This window comes from Trachurus japonicus, chromosome 9 (assembly GCF_045865225.1).
Source record: "Trachurus japonicus isolate A0001 chromosome 9, Traja_1.0".
Taxonomy (NCBI): Eukaryota; Metazoa; Chordata; class Actinopteri; order Carangiformes; family Carangidae; genus Trachurus; species Trachurus japonicus.
This window is the reverse complement of record NC_140915.1, coordinates 27,353,326-27,381,214: the sequence shown is the minus strand read 5'-3', so window position 1 is coordinate 27,381,214 and position 27,889 is coordinate 27,353,326. Positions and strand designations below refer to the sequence as shown.

The 27,889-nt window shown below is 41.9% G+C and overlaps 1 protein-coding gene across 1 annotated transcript in view; it reads right to left on the bottom strand.

Moving 5' to 3' along the window:
* LOC146981653 (E3 ubiquitin-protein ligase HERC2-like) overlaps positions 1-27,889 on the bottom strand; it is a 301,808-nt gene that overhangs the window by 179,037 nt on the left and 94,882 nt on the right. The window contains exons 6-7 of the mRNA XM_085787083.1: positions 4,489-4,613; positions 2,929-3,072 (exon numbers count right to left, since the gene is read on the bottom strand). Coding sequence (XP_085643209.1) covers positions 2,929-3,072; positions 4,489-4,613 — 269 coding nt within the window. The remainder of the gene's footprint in view (positions 1-2,928; positions 3,073-4,488; positions 4,614-27,889) is intronic.

The window sequence follows — 27,889 nt, the reverse complement described above, 5'->3', positions numbered from 1 at the left end:
GGTTCTTACTGCTACAATCTAGGGTCAATCAGTAGTGTTGACAGCTAAATTAACAACTACGACAGGAACCATTACTTTTGGCTCCTGGTTGTGTTACAATGAATAGATATACCAACACACTGTCAGACGGATAATCAAGTAAGTCAATATCTATAAACACGCAAATGAAGAGAAAAAATATATGTTGCTCTGGAGGGAGATTTATGATCATTGGCCACGTGGAACACACACAGCACTCAAGGCCTGAGCAGTGGTCAACTTAGTGGGAGGCAGCCAGAGAGATAAGGCGCCAAACAGGTCTAAATCCCTCCTGAAGCGGTCTTGATGGACAGACAGGCCACCATTAACAATGCGGTGGCTTGTGAGAGCAGCAGCTGATGGAAAGATACCCTGGCATTTGCTGTGTTAAGAAGTGGCCCTTAAAGATTTCACACTTCCAATTTCTTTGAATTATCTGCCATCTCCAGCCTGTCACTCAGCCTGACAATCTCAGATTCTTGCTCACTGAGGCACCAGGATGGTTATTGACAAAGCAATCTGCCGTGATACAGCAAAGCCTGATAAAACATTAGTCAAACAACACAACGTACAACTCGAGACTCACCTTACAGATGGATGCTCGCACTCTTGGTTTGTCTCTTTAAATGCATTTTTATTCATGTCAAGTCAAGTTTTAGTACGACACAGCGGTCTTCTGGAGAGTGACAAATGTTACATTGAGCTCATGTACCTGTGTCTTTGTGAAATACCATGAATCAGTGATTTGGTTAGACTTGAAACTTTGAGACAACGTAGCAGAGAATCTGCTCTATGTATCACGATTTGATGAATTGCAGCATACAAAGGAAAATGGATTTGTTAAAGTCCACCAAAGACAGTGATGACAGCCAGCGCTGTTATGACACTGAACAGGCTGCTTATCAGATCTTTACTAGTTTGATTTGCTCACTGCTCCAGACAGGCCGTGATAGAAATATCACCACATCCCCATTACCTTCAGCATTCGGTACATAGTGCACAGCCTGTGCTTTCCATGAATTATTAAAAGCAGACAGATTACGCTGCAAGGCTGGAAGTCTAGAGGCATGCTACAGATGCTGCTGAGCAAAACAGTAACATCAGAGGTGTGTTTTTGTTCTTTTTTTTCTTTTTTTTTAAGAGTACGGTGCTTTTTTTTTTAAAGGTCTGAATCAGATTAGAGAGGGTAGCCTTTTGGATAAGTGTATGGGTATGTGGATAAGAAAAAGCAAATAGAGAGTGGAGTCGGAGAAATGTGTATTATTTCTGTGCACGTGTGCATGTGTGTATGTGTCTGTTGCGAAGGATGAAGGGGGTTGAAGGGCATTGTGTCAGGGCTTGTCTGACATGTGGCCTGGTGGGTTGGCTGGATGGTTGGTTTGCTGTCTAGATGGCTGGTTGGGTGCAGCCAAGCTCAAGCCTGGCAACTCTCTCTCTCTCTCTCTCTCTGTCTCTCCCTGGAGTGACGGGCTGAGACATTAAGACAGGCGTTTTAATTAACTGTGCCACTCTTCCACCTGCTGCCCTCAATATGCTCCGGCCCAGGCAAGCTGTCTCTTACACCACCGACTCTCTTGCACTCTTTTCTCCTTCCTCATCTCTCTATCATTTTTCTACTCTCTTGCTCCTTTTCTCTCACTTTATTTCCAATTTTCAAATCTTACCCTCCATCAGTCAGACTTGCTCTCCCTAACCTCTCTTTTCTATCCCTTGTGCTTCCCTCTGCAGTTTGACCCTAATAAATGAAAACTCATACCAATAGATAAGATGATTCCATGAGGCTCATATGACAGAATTAGCCAATTTCTTTTTTGAACTTGGAGAGAATTAATTTCTACATGTGTCCTATTCTACTGACCCTCTAACTCCCCCCCACCGATCCACACACACACAGAGTGCACACACACTCTCACGCTCTTCAAATCTATCTGGTAATTCAGTTCTGCCCGACACTCATCAGGCTATTCATTAAGGCCTGATTGGAGATGGATATTTCTGTTCCCTCATGACAGAATGGAGCTAGGGATCAAACCGGGGACATTACAGGATTTAGAGGCGCAAATGCAACATCGAGCATATTTGTGTGTGTATATGCACACGCACTTGGATATGTCTGTGTGAATATATGCTTATAAATGTTTGTATTAATATGTGTAAATGTATGCTTGGTCGTTTAAGAATCTCATTTAGTGCGGTGACTCCTATAGTTTAATCATTTAGATCATAAATTGAGAATTAATTTGAACAGAACGGAGCAACAAATGATCCACTTTTACCACTCTACTTAAATTGTATTACACTTTTAATGGGGTTAATAATAGACGACATTAGCAACACAGGAAAACGACTCTACAAAGTGTTGTATTAAAAGGATTAATGTCCTCCCCTCAGAATTAAAGCCAGGTCTTGGAGATACAGTTAAAACTAACAAATGGCTCGGCTCTGGCTCCATGATGGGGCCTCAGTCGCAAGCATACTACAGTGAGAAGACAGCAACTGGGGCCAATATATCAGCCAGGCAGAAAAGGAGCATTCATCTGCCGTGTGAGGAGAGGTGACTTTGAAGTTCTCCACAGTGAGGTGAAAGAGCAGCCGTGGCCTCAACCTCTGTGTTTATGTAGCCGCACTAGCCCTGGGAGAGCTCTTAATGAATGATGTGGATAGATGGACACCACAGCTAAAAGCACACACTCACACGTCTGTGTGAGGGCCAAGACACACACCAAGGATTTATGTGTAGTTGCAGGTCGTGGACATGCCAGCATGTACAGTATATGCAAGTATGTTCTCTATGTCTGCATGTACTCAACAGAAAAGTGCATAAAACAGCAGGCAGAAGGTACGTCTGGATTTAGTGAATGTAGTAAATGCCTGTATTACACCGTGTTACAAACATAAGCAGGGACTAACCTGTCAGAAGCAAGCTATGCCAGCATCCTCCTGCAATCTCTCTCACTGGCGAGCTCGGTACCGCCACTTCCTCTGGGAGCAGGATGTTTTTTCTTATGTTCCCGCACGCTCGTCCGCAGCCCCACTGAAACAACCTGCCGTCACCTGCAATTTATCAAGAAGTGAATTAATCAAGTTTGTAATTTAAAGTGAAAGAGTAATCCTGTGATCAAGAGATTATTTCTGCAAATTAATGCATCTAGTGTTTCAGTGTAACACTATATGCACTTTGGTTGTAGGAGATTTCATTTCCAAAACAAATTTTGTTCACAGATGTAATATCAAGTAAAATGAGAGATATATGATAGTATCGAATGATGGAAAATGTTTTGGACCCTTTGCAGTTCCTCCATTAATTGCAAAGTAAAAAAAAAAAAAGGGGGGGGGGTTCCTACCCCCTGCAGATGCACATCTCTAGGAGCATGTTGTCCTTGTTGTGCCGCTGCTGCATGGGGCCTCTGGTGATAAATTATGGATGCAACGCAAAAGCTGTAAAATTTGTTGTATCTTCTATTATCTTCATGTTAAAGGCCACAAAAGCTCTTCAGTGAAGTCAGCCATTAAGAAATGACAGGTATTGCTATCAGGCTTCTTTATAGCCTATTACCTGCAATGACAGCAGCTGCTGCTGCACCACTGTACGGCCTATCACATTATTTGCAGCTAAAGTCAGCTACTGTGTCATTTCGCCTCATTTTCTTGACAGTGCTATCATAAATCCATTGGGCTGCAGGGGAAACTGTCGACTACCTCGATTATCTTCATAGCCTGAATGAATTCTGAAATGTATGTAACAGGCAATGACTGTTATGGATCAGGAGCTAGGGCCATATTCTCACTAACTCTCTCTCTCTGCCTCCTTGTCTCGCTCACAGGTGATGTGCCAATTGAGGGCTCGAGGGCTCGGATATTCGCATAAAACTGAGTAAAACAGGTGAACTTTAAAGCACATAGTGACAGGCCATGACTAGTGACATCAGGTTTATTTCCTAAAGATATTGTCCACCTGATTTGTGCTGGGTTTTTTTTTTTTTTTTGAAATAACAAATGTAAAAACATCATTCCTCCTCTTATCTCAGACTCAGTCCCAATCAGAACACAACTCATTTCTGAACAGCAGGAAAAAATGTGTCGGGACTCTTGAGTAACACCAACTTCAGTAGGATTCAGATGTGGTTGGATGGTTGTGGAGAAGTGAGTACAGTGAATCATATATTGTGGCGGTGCCCTTTTGGGCGGAAAATTTTAATCACCAGTAACTGGAAACACAAAATACTGTCTTTGTCTTGGTCTTGGAGAGATATGATGAACAACAGTAACTACCCTTTAAATTTTAAGAGCAAGTGAGATGTGTTTCAACACTGCAAATTTGATCATGTATATAGTATATAATAGAAACCATGACAGAGCTCATTAAATTAAAAAAAAGTGAGTGTACTGTAAGTGTGGATAACAATAATAAATTGCTGCATTTTGAAATTCTAAAACAGACTTTTTTTAATCATCAGTGGATTATAGTACCTGTCAGTGCAAGATTGTGGTTTGCCCCACAAGTGACCTTCGACACATGGCCCACACACTCCACCAGCCGAGGGACGACCGCATTTTCATTAGAACCACTGCCAATTTGTCCATAATCATTCTGCCTGTAGGGAGAAGAGTATAAACACATAATTAAAAACATAATGAATTACCTGCGGGCATCATCATCACCATACACTTTTATCGCACGTTTAACTATATACAACACCATCTTAAAGCATGAAAATGCTCCACAGCTTTCAATTTCTATAGGGTAAAATAAATAATCAAGTCAATTAAACCATTGCAGTGAGCAGGTTCCACTGGGGACTGGGGGAACATATGCGTTTCCTCCCATTTCTACGAATCCTCTTTGTGACAATAACGAGACACAGCCCTATCAGAAGTGAAACACCTCACTAACTAATTAGACTCTCAGGCTGCAGTCTGACAAAATAAGAGAAAAGTGCTTGAAGGAAGACTTGCTCTCCCGCAATTTGCATCTGCCACTTTTTACTGCATCTGTTCCAAGTGCCATTCAACGCTCTCTTCCTCCCTTTGTTGGGAAGTGTTGAGCCCCAACTATTTAAGCTCACCTCCTACCTACCCGGAGCTTTGTTCCTGCTCCTCTGCAGACCAGTAATGAGCCAACCGCCACAAAACCGCTAGGAAATTATGACTCATTACGGACGGGGTCTAGACCGCTCCACAGCCTCTCCTCCTCCCCCTGCTCCACCCCACATGCCCACATGTAATCCTCTCTCTCTCTCCCTCTTTCTCTTACTCTCATCCCTTCAGCCCATACAGAAAGACCCCAACACCTCCCTATCAATTAGAGCCTATTACAGGCCTCCCATGCTAGCAGGGCAAAGAAAGAGGGCCTTCACAGCTCAAGAGTGTGTGCAGGAGAGATTGGGAGAGTTGAATGCGGAGCCTTAAGGTGCTCCTTTCACACCCTTGCCCTTATCCATTATCCCAGTCTGTAGAGCCCCCTAGGAGGAACGTGCAGCCCCGAAAAGACTCTGGGATGAAAATAAGTCAAGGGAGGGATTCTTGGTCACACCTTTTCCCTTTCCCTTGCACTCCAGTGTCAAATTATATCATAACTAGTCCTTTAGTGAAGCAACATGGTCACTGTGCTCCTCCTTTACATGGAGTGTGAGAAGAAGATGGGTAGATCTCATGCCATGTGTGTCTTTATTCATGGATGGAAAGACAGAAACAGATATTAACAAGATAAAGCAAATGGTGGACAAGCACCTTTACATGGAAATTCACGTGGTTATTGATTTCTTTTAGTTTCACTCCCTTGCACCCTTGATCACATTCTCCCCAGCAATACCTACTTATTCATGGGACTGTTGGTCTTTATTCGGAGCAAAAAAATACTGTTCTACATTGCCAGCACTTTAGAATATCTCCCCCCCCTCTTCCCCTGATACGATATGTATCAGCTTTTCATTCAAGCATGCTATGCTCATTGGCTTTTGAAGCTACGGTGCATTTCAAGGCAATCCCTCTGAGAGTGAATGGGTGAGATCACATGGGTTTGAGGTGGTTTAGAATGGCAAATCCTGCTGAAAGTGTCATTTCCAGTCGGAGACATCAATTTGGTGTGTGAAACAGGGCCCCGGGAGAGCCCGATAGCCTGGGAGATTCTTGACAAGAGCAAAGGGCCTGGGGATCAACTCATACTCACCTGGATAAGATGGGAATTTTACAAAGTGCTTCAAATACACGGAGCAAAGTGGGAAAGGAGAAAGAAAGGAAGAAACATGATAGACAACTTAAAAAACAAGTGCAGGGAGAATCTAAAAGGGACGGGTGCGTTAAATATCACTTACTCGGCAGTGTAGGATAAGCCTTTGTACAGCATATAGTGAACTACAGTAACGCTATTAACGACATTTGTTGTATAAAGGTCACAAAAATAATTTGAACAGTATTTATCTATTTATGCCGAAAAGGAAAATCCTGTATTAAGATTCTACTACTCAAAATTAAAGCAGAGCAACTACCTGTCCTTCTTGACTTTGATGCCATTGTACATAGTAGCTGTTTGTATTAGTTAAATTATACAAACCAAGAGTTGATCAATGACCACCATCTGGAGAGGATTGTCAAAGCTCATAAGTATGGTTGATAGGGATAGTAAAATACTGACAAGTACAAATAAAAATCTAAATTACTAGCAGTGCCATTTCTGGACAAACAGTTTGAAAACTGTAAACTAGTGAACATAGGCAATGGTATTAACTCTAATATAAAGCCTCAATTAGCCTAAGTGAGAGCAAAATGGCTGATAATTATTGCACCAACTCATTAGACTTGTTTTGACACTAAAACCATTTAAATCACCACGCAGACATAAACACAAGCACAGATGCAAATACACACATGCAGATGTTAGAGATTTTTCCCATCATAATGAGGCAGATACTGTACAGGTTGGGTTTTACTTGTTTAGATGAAAGGCTAAACACTTCAAACTAGATTTAATAGGGGCTTACCATTGCATGGGTAATTTATAAATCAGAATATGGGTGGTAAGTTTAATGAACTGATGCCTTCTACAAAAACAAATGGCTAAGGATTGTCATTAGTGTGTCACCACACAAAGACACACAGCTACTTTTGCCTCAAGGGTTCTTTACCTTACAAGAGTTTAATGTAACCAACTCGGCACAAAACGCTCATGTAGCTTAGAGCTTCAGGAGGAGCTCCAATAACAGAGAAGTCCATCACAAAGTGATTCAAGTCAGAAGATATAACCTGAGTAAAGCAAACAGGATAGCGCTGTTGACTCTATTGATTTTGTGAAAACATGATCTATGAAATGGTGAAGAGCACAAAAGCAAGCAAATCCTCTGCTACACCAGCTATACATCTTGGCTAATAATGATACAGACTCCTTAGGAATAAAATCCTTGGGGCCGGCCATGAAAGTTTAAGATTCAATGCGGTAAAATACAATGTGCCATAAAATATTAATGCGTGTGGTAAAATTATGCTGGTGGTAATATTTTAGATTGCTGCTGTCTGTAAAAGAGGCATATCTGTATTTATTTACAAGCAGGGATAGTGGATGGGGGGCTTTGTTTGAAGCCATGTTTATGAATATCGACTCAGGCTCCTAGGTAAGTGGCTATAAATCTGTGAGAGGATCTTTGTAAAGTTCCCTTGGAGGACATAACTTCAGGTCTAACCGCCTCCTTCCTTCACTTGACTTTTAAACATTTAGATGTAGCCCAGCCAACTGCATTTAGAGCAGCTTCTAAATTATGAAGGGCTCCATTTTGAGAGTCCAAGTGTTAACCAATCAGAGTTGATAAATTGTGGCAATAGATTTCTCCTGGATAGAAACAGAGGTGTGTTTGGCCCTTGATCTGGAGTGTTTATGAGTTTAGGGAATACTAAAATGGATCGCTGCACAAACTGCTATGTTCCAGATGTTGACTTGGATGTACAAAATGGAAGGTGCCCTTAAACCCTTGAGATCCCCATCATACACCCACACACCATTCAACATACTTACACAAGATACAGCGCTCTTCTATTTTTCCCTGCTTGCATACAGCATCAAACTTTGCAGCCTGACCTTTGTTTGCTAGTCTTTCTGCCTAAGATTATGAAAAGTGTGAACTACCTGAAGCCCAGAGCATGACATGTGCTAATGAGAGGTGCATTACTTGTTGTATGATCAAAACGATTACGTATAGCATACCTCATATAACTTTAGGCTATCAAGACCAGCTGGGAGAGTTCTATAGGTCAACAATGGATGAACCCTTCACAGATGACTCATTCACACCTCAACTTTCCTTTTCTTCCGCACCATATCTTTGGCATACAAATTACTTTATTAATCCCCAAAGCGAAATTCATATCTTTGGCATGTTTATCTATTTATTCTGGTTTAATGTTCTGAAGTTTGGATCACAAGTGAGGTGGTATTAGTAACGGTACTGCAGTTGGATGACCTGCTGAACGATACACAGAGAGGTCTGTATCCTCTGGCTACAATGATCACATACGAGTCAGGATTAAGAGAACTGATTTCTTTCCCGGTTGAGTTCAAAGGGCTCAATCAAAGTGTTTCCCTGCTGAACTCCTGCCCCCTACTTTAAATGCATAGTTAACTGACAAGTGGTGATAAGGTTGAGTGCTGTGAAAATACTGTTTTTGGTTTTTCTGCCTGGTGATGGACGCAGCAACAGTTGATGTCACTATGCACTAATAAATGGCAGGAAAGCTGCATTGATCCAAGCAACTAATTCCAGGAAAATAGCTTCCTCCTGAGCTAAATTGGAGAAAATTGACAACACCCTCCCCCCGTTCCATTAAAGCCCCATCTCTCTTTTTCACTCTCCTCTCTTTCTTTCTTCCTTCAGTCCTATTTTTTATTTCTCTCTCCCCAGTGTGCCTCCTGCTTTCCCAGGGCTAATCCTCATGGCCTCTCCGTTTATGTAGTCCTCCACTATCTCTCTCACCATTTCTGTCCCTGACACTAGCTGACACTAGGTATCAGTTCACACCCTCAACACACAGAGAGGTGCTAAACAAGGACTTGAAGACATGTCACAGCACACTTAAAGGCCTTCACAGTGACACAGTAGTTCAGACATAGCAGAGTGAACAGAGTGTGTTTCATAGGCCATACAGGGCTCGACAGTGTGAGCGTTACACTTGCATTTTTTCTTCTTCTTTTTTTTCCTTTACAAAATTCAGCCAATGCAAGCTGCTTTTTTAAACAACAATGATAATGACGCAGTCATTTCGCTCAACCAATGTTGTCCGTTGAAAAGAAAATCACGTGATTTACTCGTAAGAGCAAGAAAGCTCCAGTCTGCTGTGGACTGCTGGCCGAGCTCAAAGAGGGCAAGTTGACCTGCTTACTAATGCTGCTGGACCAGAGATATCTTCGTATCTAAACACACTATGCAGACTTTTCTGGCCTCTGAAACTAATAGGAAACACTTCATTATAGAGATGTTATTATGTATACACCTGAAAGCAGTTCAAAGCATAACAGTGGCTTCTCTAGCAATATATCTATCATCAAGAGCAGCCTGCTTATGATGCATTTATGGAACACTGGTGAAATGTAGCGTCTACTGAATAGTGTGCATGTAAGGCATTTAGGGGACATCTCTAAATTGTAGCCACAGAAAGTAACCTGTGTAACTCTTGCTATTAGTTTTTTTATATGAATGCTGATACGTATATTCTTTAGTATATTTCTAGGGGATCCCAGAAAGATTAGCTGAATACTATGGCATCATATAATGGGGATCCGTAATAAAAAAAATAAATAAAAAAAAAATAATAATAACATTACCCCTTCTAATCTACCTCTGCATCAGCACAAGCCATGCCACCCAACTTCATAAGGAAATTCTAAGTTGTAGCACACACTAAACAATTACAAAATAATTGAATAAATGCAGTTTTAAGGATGATTAAAAAAGTGTACTTCACATTCAGTACATTCAGTTTACCTTTTGTATTCAAGTAATTAAATCATTTTGTTAGTAAATATCCGTTTATTAAAGAAAAAAATAATTTGATTAAGCACTATTTTTTTTCCTTAGGAGCATGTGCTACTTGGGAAAACAAAGTATCAAATTCTGTCATACTGTAAACAATCAATTCTGTTTTGTTGTTCACTGACACGAATTTCATGGCATCACATTTGAGTTAAAAAATAAAAAAAAAAGATACTCGTAATCACGAGCCTCTCTGTTGCTATTGACGTAAATACCTCTTTCTGTGAGATTTAAACCTTTTTTCTGAGACTGTGTGTATTTACAGGTACGGTGGTTATAGTGTGCTTCTGAGATCTAATGCAATTAGGCCACTGCGTTCAAGTGCTTAATCAGACTTGATTACCTGTTGAACATTGCAAACAGGCAGCCGGGCTCTTGGAGACATGACGGTTCAGTTGTACTTATTAAAACTGATGCAAAATGAGTGAGAAAGAAGCTAAACAAAATGCATCATTGATAAACCTATTGTAACATCTGTCCCCATACCTCTACATACCCATTCTCTGGTGTATGTTTTAAAAATTACTTGAATATTTGTTATCTGGTGTGACAAGCAGCGGAAATAATTTTTACAGTTTCCAATTTTTTACAGTTTTAGATTCAGACCGTACAAAAACACCTATTTTCCATTTTTTCATACATAAATCCTTAGAGTTAAGCCCACCTGAACATACCATAGTAGCTCTCTATATATAAGGACCCAAGAGAGGATGCTCTTAGTAATCCAAGTGAGTGACGACACATGCACCAATAAGAAATAAGAAATTTCCTCAAGTTTTGATGAAACACTGACCCGTCTATAACTACTTAAAAAGCTGTCTATGTCCCTAAAGTTAGTGCAGTCACAGAGTATGTTTTTTTTTCCTCCTCTCACTTCCTGTTTTATGACTGAAAATCATGCAGAGCCCACACCACTTTAAGCCAGTATTTACAGTTACGATCTGGCTGTTGTTTTCCAAGAAGCCGAGCTGTGCTTTGCCTTTTTTTTTTTTTTTTTTTTTTAATTCATTTAGCTGTAAGGCAGAGTGTGATAAGACAGAACGAAGACTTCCCTCATAACGAGGCACATGCCAAGTCTGACATAATCCAATCTGGTCCATTTTCATCAGCTTTTGTCTTGTGTTTTTTGCTTCTCTTTTGGACTTTCCTTTGGTTCCAACGATGGCTCAAAAACCTGAAATGACACAATTCGGTCGCACTTGTATGGCGGTGAGGCTGCAATCCAAACGGCTTTTCTGCAGAGAAATCCTTGAAGACCCACACACATTTAAATCTGGCCCTGGGGGCAACAGGCTCTAAACCAGTGAGATAAAAAACCATCCAGGCCAAAAGCAGAAATATATATTTTAAGGGAGGGCTTACCATGGTAACAAAAAGGCATGTCAAACTTGTGGAAAGGAGGCATTCTGACTGAGGAGTAAACACAGACCACTGTGCCCGTAGGAAAGCCTAGGAAAAGCTCTCCGCATATTAAAGGGCCCAGCCTCACACATGTATACAGCAGAAAAAGAGACAATGACGATAATAACAGGCGAGGCGTCAGGGTGCGGAAAAGACGGTTAAACGGTCATTTGTGAGAAGAAACGTAACGGGGCCTAATAGAGGCTGTGCCACAGGCAGGGTCTTGCAGAAAGAGACAAACAGTGTCCTCTTTAAAGTGTTATTGGGCTTAAACAAGAAACATTCCCTCCGGTCCGCTGGTCTGCACCGAGTCAAAACATTAACCATTTACCAAGGAAGCTTATTTGCTCTATCAACACCTGGTTTAACAGAGTCTCCAGATGTTCCCATGTAATTGAAGGTAACAGATACAGCATCAAACCAAAATATGTAACTGAAACTGAGCAAAGAGCCACAGTATGCAAGGATTGCCAACACGCACTTTCAGGAATAAATGAAGACTTCAAACAAGCATGACAGAACAGGACCACAATTGTATATTTTGTGAAACTGTTCTTGTGTGTCAACATACAAATGCACTGTGAAATCTCTAACTACTTGGCCACAAATTAAAATCAGGGAGAAGAAATCCAGCACCCCGCTGCTTCATGGCATACACTGCCACCCTCATGGTGAGCCGCAGATCCGCCATGAGGATATTTTCAATTCCCAATAACATCAGGCGATAGCAAAACAAGTTCCACAGAGAAGTGAAAGAAGGTAAAAAGAAAGAGTGGGATCCCTACAAACTAAAACCTTGCTATATTCTCTTTTTCTACTCAGACCCATGCCGTGAATGCTTATATTTCTAGTGTAAACACAATCAGTGCTGTGCAGGAATGATGAAAAGCTGTTACTCTTATTATAGGAGAAAATAACAAGCTCTCATGAAGGGATTGATTGTTTTCAAATCGTAGATCTTTGTAAGAGGAGTGTAAAGTAGAGCTAAGTCTCCATTATAGGACGCTGCTGCTACATTGCTTTTGATTTTCTGTCAACATCCCTCTTACCAACCAGGCACTGTATTTACTAAATGCATCGGGGCCAAGAAATGGATTGAATATATTGTTCGTCTTCTGCAATCCAAATTGTGTCAACCAGTTGGAGGTATTGCAGGTCTTTTATTCTGTGTGTCTCATTCTGCCAATGTTTATAGATACTGTAGGACTCCTCTGAACACTTGACTGCACAATATGGGTGTAGTTACTGTAACAAAACTGAACATAAATTAACCGTGAACCATGCAAGCAGGCAACTCACTCCTGCAAAGCGCTTTTCCTCTGATGCGAGGATTATACACAGAAAAGAAGCCCTGAAACAAGTGAAAACTGTTCCCCAAACATGTCCCTACACAAATCAATGCCTGTTTAATAAACATGTTTTTGTTGTTTCTGTTTGTAAGTCTCATGTTTTACTGGGTTTACACCCAAACAGTGTTTTATGCCGGTAATGATTATTGAAATTCTTTCAACAAATCCAGGGCATAAAATGTGACTTTGAAAAGCAAACAGGCATGGTGTATCCTAATTTTGTTTATTGGACGATGTATTTCAAGCCTTGTTCTATGATTCTCATCCTTTGTTTGTTTTTATATCATCCTGCATACGTACTGTTATGTAATAACTCACATTTAAAACACAAGGCTAATATTCAAATCCTACATCAATGGAGTTTATATTAGAGTGGTGAGGATTAAAAAGAGGCATCACAAGGAGGTCAATGCTGACTATTTATCACCTCAGCTTCTACCACTCACTTTAAAAACTAAAGCATTGGCACACACAGACACCTACATGTACGTACATACACTCAGCTGTATGCAAGCATGCACAAAATGCCTCATAAAAAACACACAGGACAGTGCACATCCTTCTCTGGTTGCAGTATATATGTTCGGTCGCTACGTTCCCCTACCCAAATGTCTATTATAAGTCAGTCATTTGCACCCTTCTTCTCTCCCTCAGAGCCATGGCCCCTCTGTCCCCTCTAAGTACCCCAATAAATTCAAATGTAATGCTCCTAAATGAGATCACTTACATGTGCCATTTCTCTCCAACTATATTTATCATCTAACACTTTGGCCTTCATTAACAAATGGCACTCAAGTGGTGTGTGATTCCTCATCCCTGCCGCAGGAGGGAAAGAGAGAGAGAGAGAGGAAGAGAGAGAGAGAGAAGGCTGTCACCAAACAACACAGATTGAACTTGGTTAGGTGGGGAGGGGGGTGTGGGGGTCGGGGTTAACATTTCAGTCCGTGACGTAAGTCTTGGTACAAAATGTTTCATGAGGTCAACTAAATCACAGCCCTGTAGATCAATATAGATACTGTACGAAGCAGTTACAAAGGCAAGGCGGCTCCACAACACATTCCCGTGCCATTTAATATCTCTCACATTCAAATAATGTTGGTTGCACAATTTTAAATATAACATGTGAACACTGTTGCTGCTGCCCAAGATGCCAAGGACACAGGAGATGACTCATCTCTGTTCTCCACAACAGTTCAGAATCATAATTTCAACCTGAAGCAACACAATGTAAAACACAAATACACACTCCTCTGTCATAACACTATCAAACACTAAATGCAAAAATCCGGTGGCCACCCACTGTCCAATGAGCATCAGCCAACTAGTTTGGCCATTTACATCGATGGATTTAATTGGCTGTCGTCTCCAGCATTGTGTAAGGCAGTGGGGCACTGCATTTGCTACTCTCCTAATATTACTCACTGTTCATCACTTAAGGTTGAGTCTACCTATTGTTAAATTTATAGTTCTTGCTCTGGCACTCTCTCCTCATCTGCACTGGCAAAGAAAACATTCAGTTTAGCTATTAATTATCACGACAATGGAAAGATGCACAAAGCCAGGGTAACCCCTTTTTTATTTCCTTTAATAAACATTTTAAAACAGCTTCATTATAATAATGTATTTTGATTAACGATGTTTACCGCAGTGCTGGTAGTGAAAATTGCTTTCCCATAAATTAAACCAATAAAAGTAAGTTGATGAATTATTGCCTAAATGTAAAATGTTACAGTCTCATTCAAGCAGCTCCACACAGTATCTACAAAATCTACATATTCAGAGAATAACAAACAGGATTAATTAATTTGATTTCCTAACAACTATAGTTAAAATACCTTTTTTTGTTCTTTCAATATAAAAGTATTCATAGTTTCAATTATAAGTTAAGACAAATATCAAATACTAGTATTCAGTGTTTCTATAACTATAATGTTTACATTGTGTGTTTAAGACCAATCCAGTAGAGTAACTTCAGTCCGACTGCACTTAATTTGTATTATGTATATGTATATCTACTTTGTGTATGTAACAGACGAATGTACGCATGTAAAATATACAAAGATACACACAGCACATATGCAATTTATCTAGAATTCATTCAACATTTTCACCTGCAGAAGCAACAAGAGGCAACAGCTGTTATCTATATGGTGGGATCTAATACTGAGTTCTTTTTTAACCTTTTACTTTGTAATGTATTTAAATCTGATTTGCATTTAAAAAATCTTGTATTTACTGTAATGAAGAAAAATATGTGAAGGAAAGGATATGAGTGCAAAATATTGCCAAAACAACAGAGTGACACGCTGAGTATTTGGATATGCTTATTTTTTCTCCTCCTTTCTTTTCTTTTCCTAAAGTGGCTACTGGTTAATTACAAGAAACTACTTTCCAGAATGATATAATTCAGATAAAGCCATATTAACATGGTTTAGTCTGGGAAAATGCTGATATATTGACATAAAACATGTCAGGTAAAATCAAATAGACATAATGCAATTTCGCATGCAGGAATCAATTTGTATTGTGTTTCCAGCTGACGTTGTCTTTTTTTTTTCATAGGTGACATTAAAAAGAACATAAATATATTTTTATCACAGCCACTTTCAGTTCTTCTCTGATAAGTACTTGTTCATGCTGATTTCAAATAATGCTTTGCAAGTATTTAACAAAGCAAAAGGCAGTGTACCCTCAAGGTAAATTTACTATCTCTCTAAAAAATAAAAAAGGCAAGAAAAAGGGGGAAGCTTTATGGGGCAAGTCTAACATTTTAACATCTCTGTGTTTCATCTAAATCACTGACAACAAAATAGCCTCTAGCATGATTCTCTCTCTCTCTCCCTCAAAGTTAACTATGACATCTGGCATGGGCTCTGAACACCATGACAACAGACACCACGAATACAGACACCACGGCAGCATACAACTGTAGTGCAAGAAAAGAGACAATGAGGAAGAGAGGGGGAGACACACAGCTTGTTAATGGGGAGAATGCAATGTAAAGAGATCAGTAATTACCATTATTTAAACAACTCCCAATAACAAGTGGATTATGTAGAGCCTTGCTATTGTGAGGACAAGCGTCGCTCTAATGTTTCTGATGTAAATCCTTTTTCTTTTTTTTTTTCCCGGCCGAGTTTCAAAACATAGGAACCATTGTCTTGACAAGCAACATATGCCAGTGATGGCAAATGTACAGTAAAATACATAATTTGAGCTAAGCTAATAACTGAGGACACATACTTGTTTTACAGTGAATATTTGTATGCATTATTCATTTAAGCATAAAGGATCCAGAAGAGATGGTACATGAGCCCCTCTGTGTGCCCTTGGGCTATTGTCATGGTGGGCATAATGGGAGGGGATTGTAGTGCAAATGTTGTCATCTGTATATCCTAATGCTGCAATTTGGGATGGAACTCTATGTGAATCATGACGAAGGGTCTGGAATGATGTGCAGATGAAGACAGAAGGAGAGGGATGACAGAGTGACAGAAAGAGTGAGAGAGACAGAGAAAGGAGGGAGGGGTGGGGAGTCTCGTCTTTGCTGAAGTGCGGAACACTGTGGCAGGTAATACTCTGGACACTGCCACTCACTTTCCCAATCAGGCAGAAATTATAATTTTAATAGACATTCAATTAGATTCATTATTTTGCATTTCTTCCTTGTGTCGGTCAAGACCCCTCTCCATTCAGATTTATCTCTGAAACACATTTTTGTTCAGGCAAAAAAAGATGGATTGACAATGCAAGGGAAGAGTGAAGTCAATTTTGCTTGATGTCACTGACGGCTTAGCATGTAATTACTGTCACACATGCATAATAGTAGTACTTAGAGAAGTGCAAGGACAATCAATTTAGCTTTCAGGACTGCAACTTAAGTATAAGTACATAACTTTAGTTGAAGGAGTAAGAGTGAAGGTTGTTTAAATGGGAATATATATAAATATATGTGGTGTTTTGGAATTTTTTCCCTCTTCCCCTTAAAAGTCCGGGATGGATTGTCCAGCAGCACCCTCTTGTGGAGCCTAAGTAAAATGCAGCCTGTGTTCGACACTGCAGCCTCTCTCTGCTCCCTGCTGCAGCTCTCCCCCTCCGGCTGGATCTTCCCTCCAGCCTCTTCCTGTCAGAGACGTCCAGCCACTTCCTCTTTTCTCTCACACTGCGTCTCTGTCTGAATTTTCCTGCTCGGGCCGGGCGCAATCTCAGTGACCTCTTAGTCAAATATTTAGATGGTCGATTTCAACCCCTTTAAGGAACTGCCTCACAACCCCTCGCCATAAAGAAATCGATGGGATGAGTTCAAATGCCAGTGAAAATGTTCAAACGTAAACAGGTTCATTGAGAGGCGATGGGGAGGAGTGTTGGCAGGGGTGGGAGTGTTGGTAGAAGGGGGTGGGGGGGTGGAGGGGTCTGATGCAAATGTATGCACAGCCATAGAGTGGCTATGCATATGCATACGGGTGGAGAAGGATTACACAGAGGGATGAGCAGAGATACTGAGAGGGTTTAAAGAGGGTGAACGCTTGGGACACAATGAAGCAAGGCGGAGCGTTTATGTTTACCAATGGGGAGGAGAGGAGAGGAGAGGAGAGGAGAGGAGAGGAGAGGAGAGGAGAGGAGAGGAGAGGAGAGGAGAGGAGACGAAAGGAGAGTTTGGTACATCATGGCGAAAATGGGCTTCGCCTTTTGTGCTAAACAGAGTGACCTCTAGTCGGGGCCTTGGGGGAAGAGGGTATGGAGGGGGTAGAGTAGTTAGAGCAGCGTACCCTCACTGTTCCCTTCAGGGAGCGACACTGCACCAAATAGCATGGACAAACCAGGGCATTAATATCCTCATACTAACCCCCTGACAATACCCCATTATGTATGTATGCCTCTGTGCATTACACACCTTGAACTAGAAACAATCGCGCCCTTTTTCTTTCTTCCCCTCAGCACTTGAACCACAGCCAAGAAATGCAATGAGCACATTTTATTATATATTTTTTATTTCATGGGCAAAAAGGGGATGTGCGCGCACACACAGACACACACGCTACTGAACACCTTCACTGTGTTCTTTACATAATCAGTTACCTTCTGACACCTACCTTTGCTGCAAATGACTGTTTGCCTTTTATTCTGCTCTGTGTTTTCTCTCTATCTCTCCCTTCCAGCCATGTGTATCATCTATAATTACAATTCACACTGATTCCAGCTTGCCATGCTAAAACCCAGCCTACAGTATGAAATAAGAAAGCAGCTTGTAAGGTGCAAAGGGGGAACATGACAACTAAGACATAAGGGAGGGGGTAAAGAGAAAAAAAAAATCTAAACACAAGCTCTGGCCGTGGGGTAACAGCATCAGCAGAGTATTATGATGTTTCTAAATGGGGAGCGTGTCTCATGACACGGGTCCCTGTCCAGATATCGATTGCTCCTGTGGCTGCAACACTAACAGCAGTGGAGAGCCATTGAACTTTAAAGCAAATAGTCCTTCTCCCCCGCTCAGCGTCCTCTCACAGGCGATCAATACAGGTCGGCCCAGCACAGCTAACACCTCTATCTGGAATAATGGCCTTCCTCCCATAGTTACTGACCAGGAAGAGATATAGGAAGGCTGGAAGAGGATGGGGAAGGGGGCTTCAGAAAAATATACTAGGCAATGATGGCAATCAAACATACACATTACATAAAGTAATATGAATTGTGTTCCATAGTTAATTTAATAACATAAACCATGTATTACCAGCTTAACTAAGATCGAAGAGATGTAGAATCTCTTGCTTAAACAGCTTTACTGTACTTTTACTTTTTAACTGATGAATCACACAGGAATCTATAAAAGGCAAAATGTTAAATCCAAATTCCAGCAATTTCAGTCGTTGACTGGTCAGACACTAGAAACAAGCACTGACAAATTCTACTCCTTCACAAGCACCTGAGACAGCAGTAAAACCAGTGGTGCTTGGACACTCCCTGCCTATTGTCCTTTAAAAGTCTTCAATTTACTTAGGTACTTAATAGGCAGAGGTGGGCTGGGTGTCTGTTTGATCCCCATTAGCCCCGTATTAGCCACTGTGACCCTAACGTTCTCCACTCCATTACTCTGCTGCGTGGAGAGAAGTGGAGATGATGGCCCTGAGAAGGGAGGAAGGCCGCAGGGTTCAGCATGGCTGGGCAGAGATCAAGTGTGAACAGGGAGAAACGCCCATCGCCCATTCTGGATCGCCCTGGAACCTCTCGGGGACCCCCAAAGGGATACACCCTGCATTCACCTCGGCCCTGTCCAACACACCGCAAAATAAGATATGAAGTACCCTCATCATGTACAACACATGTTATGATAATGGTGCTATTGTTGGCATGTATGTCCAACTTGAAGTGTTCATATTTTACATAGAAACAACCACCGTGAAACCCAGACTGTCAGCCAGTAAGTGCTGTGGATTTTGCATTTGTTCATAGTAAGCAAGGGTCGTATAAGTAAAGAAAAAAAATGTTAGGCTCTGGTTTTATAAATACCTTTTTATGAGCTACACAAAACCAAAGAAAATTCTTTTTTTTTCTCTTTCTCTGCGTGACACCCAATCACTGTATGGAGATATTTTTGAAATTAAGTACTGTTGGACCAGTCAGACTGTGCAAAGGTTTCTCCATCCCAGGCTTTCTGTTTAAGGGTATTACTGTAAAACAGGCAACTGGATAATAGCAGGGTTCAAAGCAATATGCAAAAAGAATGCAGTTTTTCCAGCTGAAATCATCTGATCCCTTCCATGCCTGAATCAGCTTCAGCTGTAAGCCAGATCGCTGAGGAGGAACACAAAGGGGAAAAGCAAATGAAAGAGAAAGAGCAAAATAGAGAATGTGAGAGAGATGACAGAGACAGGAAAGAGAGAAATTCAAGAGAATGCAGCACAGTGCAAAGTGTTTAAAGATGGCTGATGTCAGAAGTCAGAGGAAGACAGATCTTGGCGTAAGGAGTTCTGAGTGTAGCGAATCATGTGGCCAAGGCAGAGGCCAGTCTGAACATGGAACGTAACAGAAGCCTCAAATATGGCGGCACTGGAACTCAAAATCTCTTGGCTCGTGGATTTCTGCAGCAGCAAGCTACTGTGTAGAGAAGTGCTGACTGCTGGCTGCAGGAATTTCACTTCTAACCGAGGATCAGAAGGAGATCCATCGTGACAAAAAGTCCCTCATTAAAGGCTCAGGCAGACTGTGACCAAGATTACAGAAAACTTGTTTGTTAGCAAGTGCATGCATCCATCCAGGCAAAAACCAATTCTGAACTTTAAAAACTTTGCACAGAATTGCACTATACTGTATACTGTACTGTGTAAGTAGAATACATTCATAGTTTCCAGAGAGTGCCCACAAGCACACACAAGGCTCATAGTCCCTCAGAGCATAAAAATTCTGATTGAGTGATGTGTCACCTACAAAAATGAAGAGCATATTTGAATTTCAAAAGGACAGCTCCCAAGGTTCAGCCTCCCCAGTTCTTAATTGTGTCTTAACTGCTGCAGCCTATTTTAATGGGTAGAAGTGGGCTGGTCCTCTATCTGAACTCTATTAGGCCAGTATTAGCCATAGTGACCGTAATGGTCCCCACTTCATTACTCTGTTACTGGGAGAGACGAGATGATGGCCTAGAGAAGAGATGAAGGCCGGGGGGTTCAGCATGGCTGGGCAGAGCTCAAGTGTGAACGGAGGAAACGCCCCTTTGCCCATTCTACAAGTCTCAAATTCCCTCTGAGACCCCAAGACGGGTACCAGCCTGCATTCAGAGTGGCCCTGTCCGATGCCGACCCCTTTCACAAAAGAATCAGCAGTTATGAATAACTCTTTTGCTAGTAACCACTCCTCTCTCTCACGCATCAGGAGACCTCAGGAAACTTAAAGGGACAATGAGGAGTTTTGGAAAGCGAAGTGTTCTCACACTACATTTACCATGAGCCTCCGTGCACACGGTGAAATCCTTGGACCGGCGCAAGTCGGACGTCTAGCCAAGAATGTTTTCATTCATCAAGAATTAAAGTCAGAGGTTCGAAGACGATCAGATACCGCCATAGTTCCGACCATAAACGGCGATTCGGCGGCGTTATTCTCATGACCCGCCAGGCAGCATCAGCGAAACCGAAAGTAAGGAAAGCGAAAGCTCGCCCAGCATTTCCACCACCACTAATAATAACAAAATAACGATAGAGACAAAACGATATATTTATCCAAAATGGACCCATTAACAAGTGTGGGTAACGTAGATTCATCCACATTAAAATGAGACTTTTTTATTGACGTGGAATTTTTCGTTCTGCCGATGGAGAAACTCCTCGTTGTCCCTTTAAAGAAAAAGTGACTGGCCCACACCAACAGATAGCACTGAAGCTAAAACAGACAGTGATCCCTTAATATTCATGTATTTACATTCACATCATTCATTCAAGGAAAAGCTCAAGTATTCAAAGAGTGTGTAGCTAACTACTCCAACATGTGCTTGATATGCTACAGGTTTTGTTACTGTGCCCTCCCCTCCTGTTTTTCTAGAAATTCCCAAAGTTATTAGGCCCAATTGCACTAATTGCTGTGAGGAGTGGCCATAGGGCATCTGTAACAGGGTGCCTTTGACAGCAGTGAACTGTGTATGTGTTGAGAAGTCAGAAACAAGTGGCACTGTCCTACAGCTGAACCCAGGAACTGCTCTTACACATGTCTCACCTTTCATCCTGTGACCCCATTATTTCTCCTCCCATAGAAACCTCACTGAACAGAACATGTTTGATTGCCCTGGCCCTCCGATCTCTCTCCCTCTCATAATGTTATCTTAAGAAATGTGGAAACAATTGAACCTCCATTTGATTTTGGCGGCCAAAATGACTACCACATTGGCGTCCTCCTTAAATGTGTGTGTGTGTATGTGTGCGAGAGAGAGAGGAGTCCCCCTAGAGATTGCGCTGAGAGATTCCAGGGGTTGTGCGATCCAGTTCCTCTCATCATGGCAAATTGACCATGTGCACTTGACGGCCAGCTGAGTAATCTCCCGACACGTCGGATTTAACACACCACTCCGCAATCACAGAAAGAAAAATAACTTTGGGGAAGAAAAGTCATAAATAACCTGGCAGAGGGGGAGCTTCACTCTCTACTTGCCCTCTCAACCTGGTTGAGAAAACAGTCAATAAGAAAGGAGCCACATGATTTTCGCTGGAGTTATGTGGTTGCAATCATTAGGAGAGCCATTATATACTCTAGGGTGTAATACTAACTGTACAGTAAATGCTGAAAACTGTCTATAGAAGAACCTAGTTATTTTTGGTTATAACGGCCATGGAGAAGATTTAACATATGGGGGGGATGCAGATTCATCACAATGCAAATAAAGTAGGAAAACAAGTGAAAACACTATAGATAGGTTCTAATAGTGAACTAATGATAAACACAAACCGCAATAACCATGCTTACACTGAGGAACAAAATAATGTGTATATTGCCTGAACAGAGAGCAGCAAAGAACAACTCTGCTAGGTTACATTCACTGCCAGGTTACTGCCAGGGGCATGCTAAATCAAACTTTTAAAAGACAGAGAGTAATAGTAACAGAGATACAGGGAGACCGAGACAGCGAAAAGAAAATACAGAGTAGACAGACAGACACTGCCAGAAACCGTCATTCCTCATTGGCGGCGTGAGCAGGAAGTGGTTTGGAGCCAAGAGGATATAGGCCATGTTCTTTAGGAGGGAGGATTACAGTTGGCTCTTGTATGACAGCGGACTTTTCATCACACAGCCACACTGAGCCACTGCTGGGCTCCCAAATCTGTCACCAGACTCCATCAGAAGTGGCCCTCCAAATTGAAAAAGTCTGTTGCCATCAGAGGAGCATAAGGGGAGATAGGTAGGAGTGAGTGTGAAGGGGAAAAGGTTGAAATGCATGCACGCATGTGCACATTTACCCAATCACAGACCTGTCTGAGAATGCATTTTTTTCTGTGTGCAACACTGTACTCAGAAGACAGGTTGGAAGGAACAGAGAGGAGGGGAAGGAGAGAGGGAGAGAGGGAGGGAGAGCAGTTGAAGGGTTTAGGGGGGAAAAATGTGGTCATCAATTGCTGGCAGCAGATCCAGGGAGAAGATTATTGGATGGTAACCCAGCGGCAGATGTCTGATGAGTGTCTATTAACCTGCTTCCTACATCTCGTAGGCCGTGTCGCTGATGAATTCAGACCAGGAGGCCTTGTCCCACCCAATAGGAGGGGTCGGTAATCCCGCTCCAGGAAATAGCTGCCAGAGACCTAAGGACCTGATTGGCTGTATCTGTGCAACTCTGGCACAGCTGACAGGAGAGGGATGCTATTGAGGAGACACGAGTCAACCCCTGCTGCTTCCTGTCCTTAACTCCTGTATCATCATATAACTCTGCTCTTTTACCCTTCCTTTTGTTTCCCTTTATTTTGTTCTTATATGTTTACTTTAACACCTGCCGCCTTATATGTTTACTTTTAATACCGCCATTGATACTTCCTGTACCTTACCCGAGTTGACCTGAAAAGCTAGGATAAGATGACAGAGCGAACAGGCCGAGTGCTGGCCACACAGAGAAACTCATGGGGTTACTTGTCTGAAGTATGGCACAGTCTCTCCCCCTAGTTGCCACTGGTTCAGGTCCAACAAATTACTACATGGACACGGCAGAGCCTCTCCCACCTGCTCCCCACCACAGACTCCGACATGGATGCATTTCTAGTAGAGAGTGGCTGGGACCATTAATAATTCTCTGGGAAAGGGCGTCCAGTCACTTTTGTTCATGATGTATTTGAATAGGTGGCATTCTTTAAGCCAATGCAGTTTATTTTGGCCACAATTATTATGACTGTCTGTAAAAATATACCAAAAAGGTTGATAAGTGATGGGATATCAACTGACACATTTCTCTAAACCCGTTACGGTCCATTTGGTGTGTTTGTAAAAGAAACCATGTCCCAAAAGACTTGATGATATATGAGTTTGGTATCATCTGCCAACAATTCATTTTTCTGTCATCACCTCTCCAACTTTTGGTCCCCTCCCTTTTTCTCCGAGCAGAGCAAAACAAAGACAATACTGGAAGGGAGCCATCTAAAGTAAAAAATCATGTCCACCCAACCACCTTAGTATGCCAGTTAGTTCCCATTAAAACTAAACTAGCGGCCAACTGAGCATGGCCCAGGACAACACGGCTGGCTGCAGTCAGTGTGGAGGGCAGAGAGAGGGAACAAGGGGAGTGAGAGCTCGGGGTCTGTGCTCCACATCTGTTCCTGTATTAAAGGCATATGGACCGGGCCAGGCCAACGGCTCGTGAGCATGCACGGACCCCCGTCCTGAGCCCAATCAGTCTTGATGGGGGTGATGTAATGGACCTGCCTTGGCCTCCCTTGTCCTCTCAAGCCCAGTGCATCCGCACAATCCGGCATAGTAGGCCTGACAACATGCCAGCTCGCTGTCAGCACCTGCCCCTCAAACGCTGGTGGGATGATGGGACACATGCAGGGGGGAGAGAGGGGATGGAGATGGGGATGGCCTGAAAAAGAGAAAACAGTGGGCTCTAGGAGCACTGGAGTCAGGGAAAGCTGAAGAGATAGAGCAGCTAACAAGGATGGGTAAAAGAACAAATGGTTGTAGAGATCTCTGAACCACCTTAGTTCTTTCATATTAGAATTAGAATTAACTACATACCAGCTACTACTTATTGGTATCAAATAAACTGCATTGAAATAATCTAATGGGGCACTGTGTTGTACGATTGCGTGCCAAGGCATGTGGCACAGCTCAACTACAGAAATTGTTAGGCTTTAATACATTTACTTTTCAATTCTAAAAGTGCAGTGAACTTTATGAGAGTTGTCAATAGGGGTGACCTCGAATAGTCGACTAACTCGGAGAAGTCTGATTCGACTATCAACCTCGTTGTCGAATTGTCGCAAAAAGAGGGGCAAAAAGATTGCACCATTCTGAATATAAAGGGGCGCTCCCTGCTACTGAACATCTGATTTTACATAGATATCCTTTGTTTTCTTATAATATAGGCAATACTGTTTAGATATAAACATCACATGCGGTGAGTGCTCCAGCACCGGGGCACCCGTCTCTCTCTCACTCGCTCACACCCATCTCTCTCCCTCGCTCTCGGTCCGCCTAAAGTTTTATTTACAATATTAAACTAAAGGATGCGGTCTCTGTCTATCGATCGTGCAGCACCTACACACACACAAAAACAGCCCTGTCCATGGTGTTGTGACACTCAACCTCTGAACCGTCTATACAAGCATTGATGCACGTATCATGGCCACACAACGATGGGAATTCACGTTTTCATTCTCCATGTACATGCTCGTTAATTCACAGCACACACTCATCATACTTGTCATCGCTGCACCGTCCCTGAAAGAGAGACGGTGATGTCGTGCACACAGCCTAATGAGTGAGATCAGGAAAAGGATGGAGAACGACCTGTTATCTAAGGCCAACTGAAGAATTTGTATATTTTGGGTGTTTTAGCTGGTAGACGCAAATGAGATCATGAATCAATGAAAAATCTGAGGAATCAGATTTGACTATGAAAATCATTTGTCGAGGACACGCCTAGTTGTCAATATCTAATATATTAATCATTGGACACAACATTTTCTTGGGCACTGTCGCCCGCCAGAATGTTTGTCCTACAGAGTACAAGAGGCCAGACAGAGAAGGACAGACACAGTACTAAGTGTGTGGTCTGTGTACTTGTGGCTGTACAGTAATCCAAGGCCTGCTGCTGCAACCACCTTCCATCTGGAAATCAGGAGCCTGTGGAACAACACCTCCCTTCTACATTTATCAGTGACACTGACATGCCTGGGCACCACACAACTGTGTTCTCATCTAGCCCACAAATGACCGTTCATCTTGGCTGTGGTGTGATGGAGGAAAAGTTAAGGAGAGGGAACAGGATCAAGGGATACTATGCTTTGGAGGACAGGTATGGCGTTGAGAAAAGGGTGCTTTCTTTGGATACCTGACTTGGTTGACTGAGTGTCATCTCAGGGTTGGGGCATGTGTGCAGCTTGGCTTGACAGAGGGATAAGGTGTAGTAGCTCTGTGGTGACCCAAGAGCTTGTCACAAGGGATGTAATGAGGTCAGATTACAGGCTAGTCCACAGACTGGCTGCAAAAGGTTGGCCCGTAATCCTTCAGTCATTAAAGGAATGCTTTGTTAAAAGTGGATGGAAGAGAGGAAAAAAGAGATGGAGAGAATGAAGAAGAGGGGGGAATGTAAGAGGTGTGTGGGGGAACTCAATAACACTTGATTCAATATGAAAAGCCTCTTGTTGCCACCCAGGAGAAGCCCGACTAGGAAGGATGTGAGGGAAACCAGCCGAGAGACTCCTACAACCAGGAACAAGACATGCCTTGTTCCGGGTTTAAGGAGCAAACAGATTAAGATGAATTGATGCAAGCTTAGTGACTTTGGAGAATGGGGGAGAAAAAACGCCCACAGATCAATAAGGCTTAGGAAGCAAGCAACCAAAGACAGAATCTTCACTCACATTCAGGGGGATAACACTCAATGAAGGAAAGGGTCTCACATCTCATATATCCCTATTTTGTGTGGTTTAGATTTAAAAAAGAGGTTTAGGTGTAGAATAACAGAATTAACAAATCTGAGGGAATGGGACAAAATAAGATTTTAAACAATAAGGTTTCCAGAAGAAATGCCACGTTAAATGTTGACATTTACCATGTTCTGGAGATCAGAAAATTATTTCTGAAAGTACGGAAGGCGTAATGAAATTTAAAGCACGAACAATGGAGCAAGGTTCCACAATTCATACCGGCTTCTCTTATGAATATTTGCATTTTCTTTTTTTGGGAATTTACATTTCTGTGGTTTGAAAATGTAAGCGCCTGTACTAACTGTGTGCACTAAAACACACAAGGGGTTTAAATAAAGCATATGCAGATCACACCAAAAGTCCTATTGCTAGCAAGCTAACATACATCCAGTGTCCCACAGTGCACTGTGACAGATCCGTGCCGAAGCCGGCCTGGCGGGGCCTGCGCCCTGATGTTTGCAGAGATCAGAGAGAATCATCTGGGTTAACATGGTAATTATACGGCAAAGCCCTGCTATCTCAGGCTGGATCTGATACTGTTTTTCTCCTCTCTACTCAGAGATCTCAGGCCTCCAGTCAGAAGGAGCGACAGCCGTCTTCCAGAGCTAATCCCTCAAGAGGTGTTCCACCACTGTCAACTTAATGAAAATAAACCTGCTGTGAGTGCATGCATTTGATTACAGACACACACACAGTTACAAAAAGACACAGGCATCAAAACTTGGTCTTAGTCCCTAGTAGGACCCCATCTACTGTCAATATTGACAGGCTTAAATGAGTGTCAAATTTTGTCTTATGTCCTGAATTAATAGTAGACAGATCTGTCAGCGGTGTAGTTTATTGTTCACAATCTCGACCAAATTAAAAGTTGAAATGGAGAGTGAATTAAATATTCTATTGGATAAAGTGGTATTAGTTTGAAAATGCAATTATTCTTGGTTATATGTGTATGAGCCATGTCAATACAACCTTTTTTGCTAAGCTATAAAACAAGAGTATTTGAACACATGCATGCAAAATACCACAGTGCTTAGTGACCGCAATGTCTGTTGGAACTGTCCCCTTGGTGTTTATGGGTCTCCTGGATTATATTACATGTTGTGGGGACAGTGTCATGTTGTTGTGCTAAAGTAAAACATTTTGATATTATATAGCAAATAGTGTAGTTTTTTTTTTTTCAATTTTCCTGTCAAAGATATTACCTGCCGCTGGCCTTCAATCAATTTCAATTTGGAACAATAATCTTTCTAAATACTGCTCCACCTTATTATGAAAATCCATCACATACAACAATATGATCAGTGTATTACTCACAGTTTCAGCTGACCAATAAACCTGCATGGGGAAAGAAACTATGTATTGCTATGACTGTTATTTCCCCATGTTTGTTTATGTTTTTCTGTATCTATTGTATTGTGTATTGTTTTTGTGACCGCAGGTGTGCCCTTTAACCCTAAAGTCATTAGCTTTTGCAGTCTGGGTCTCTAAACTGCAC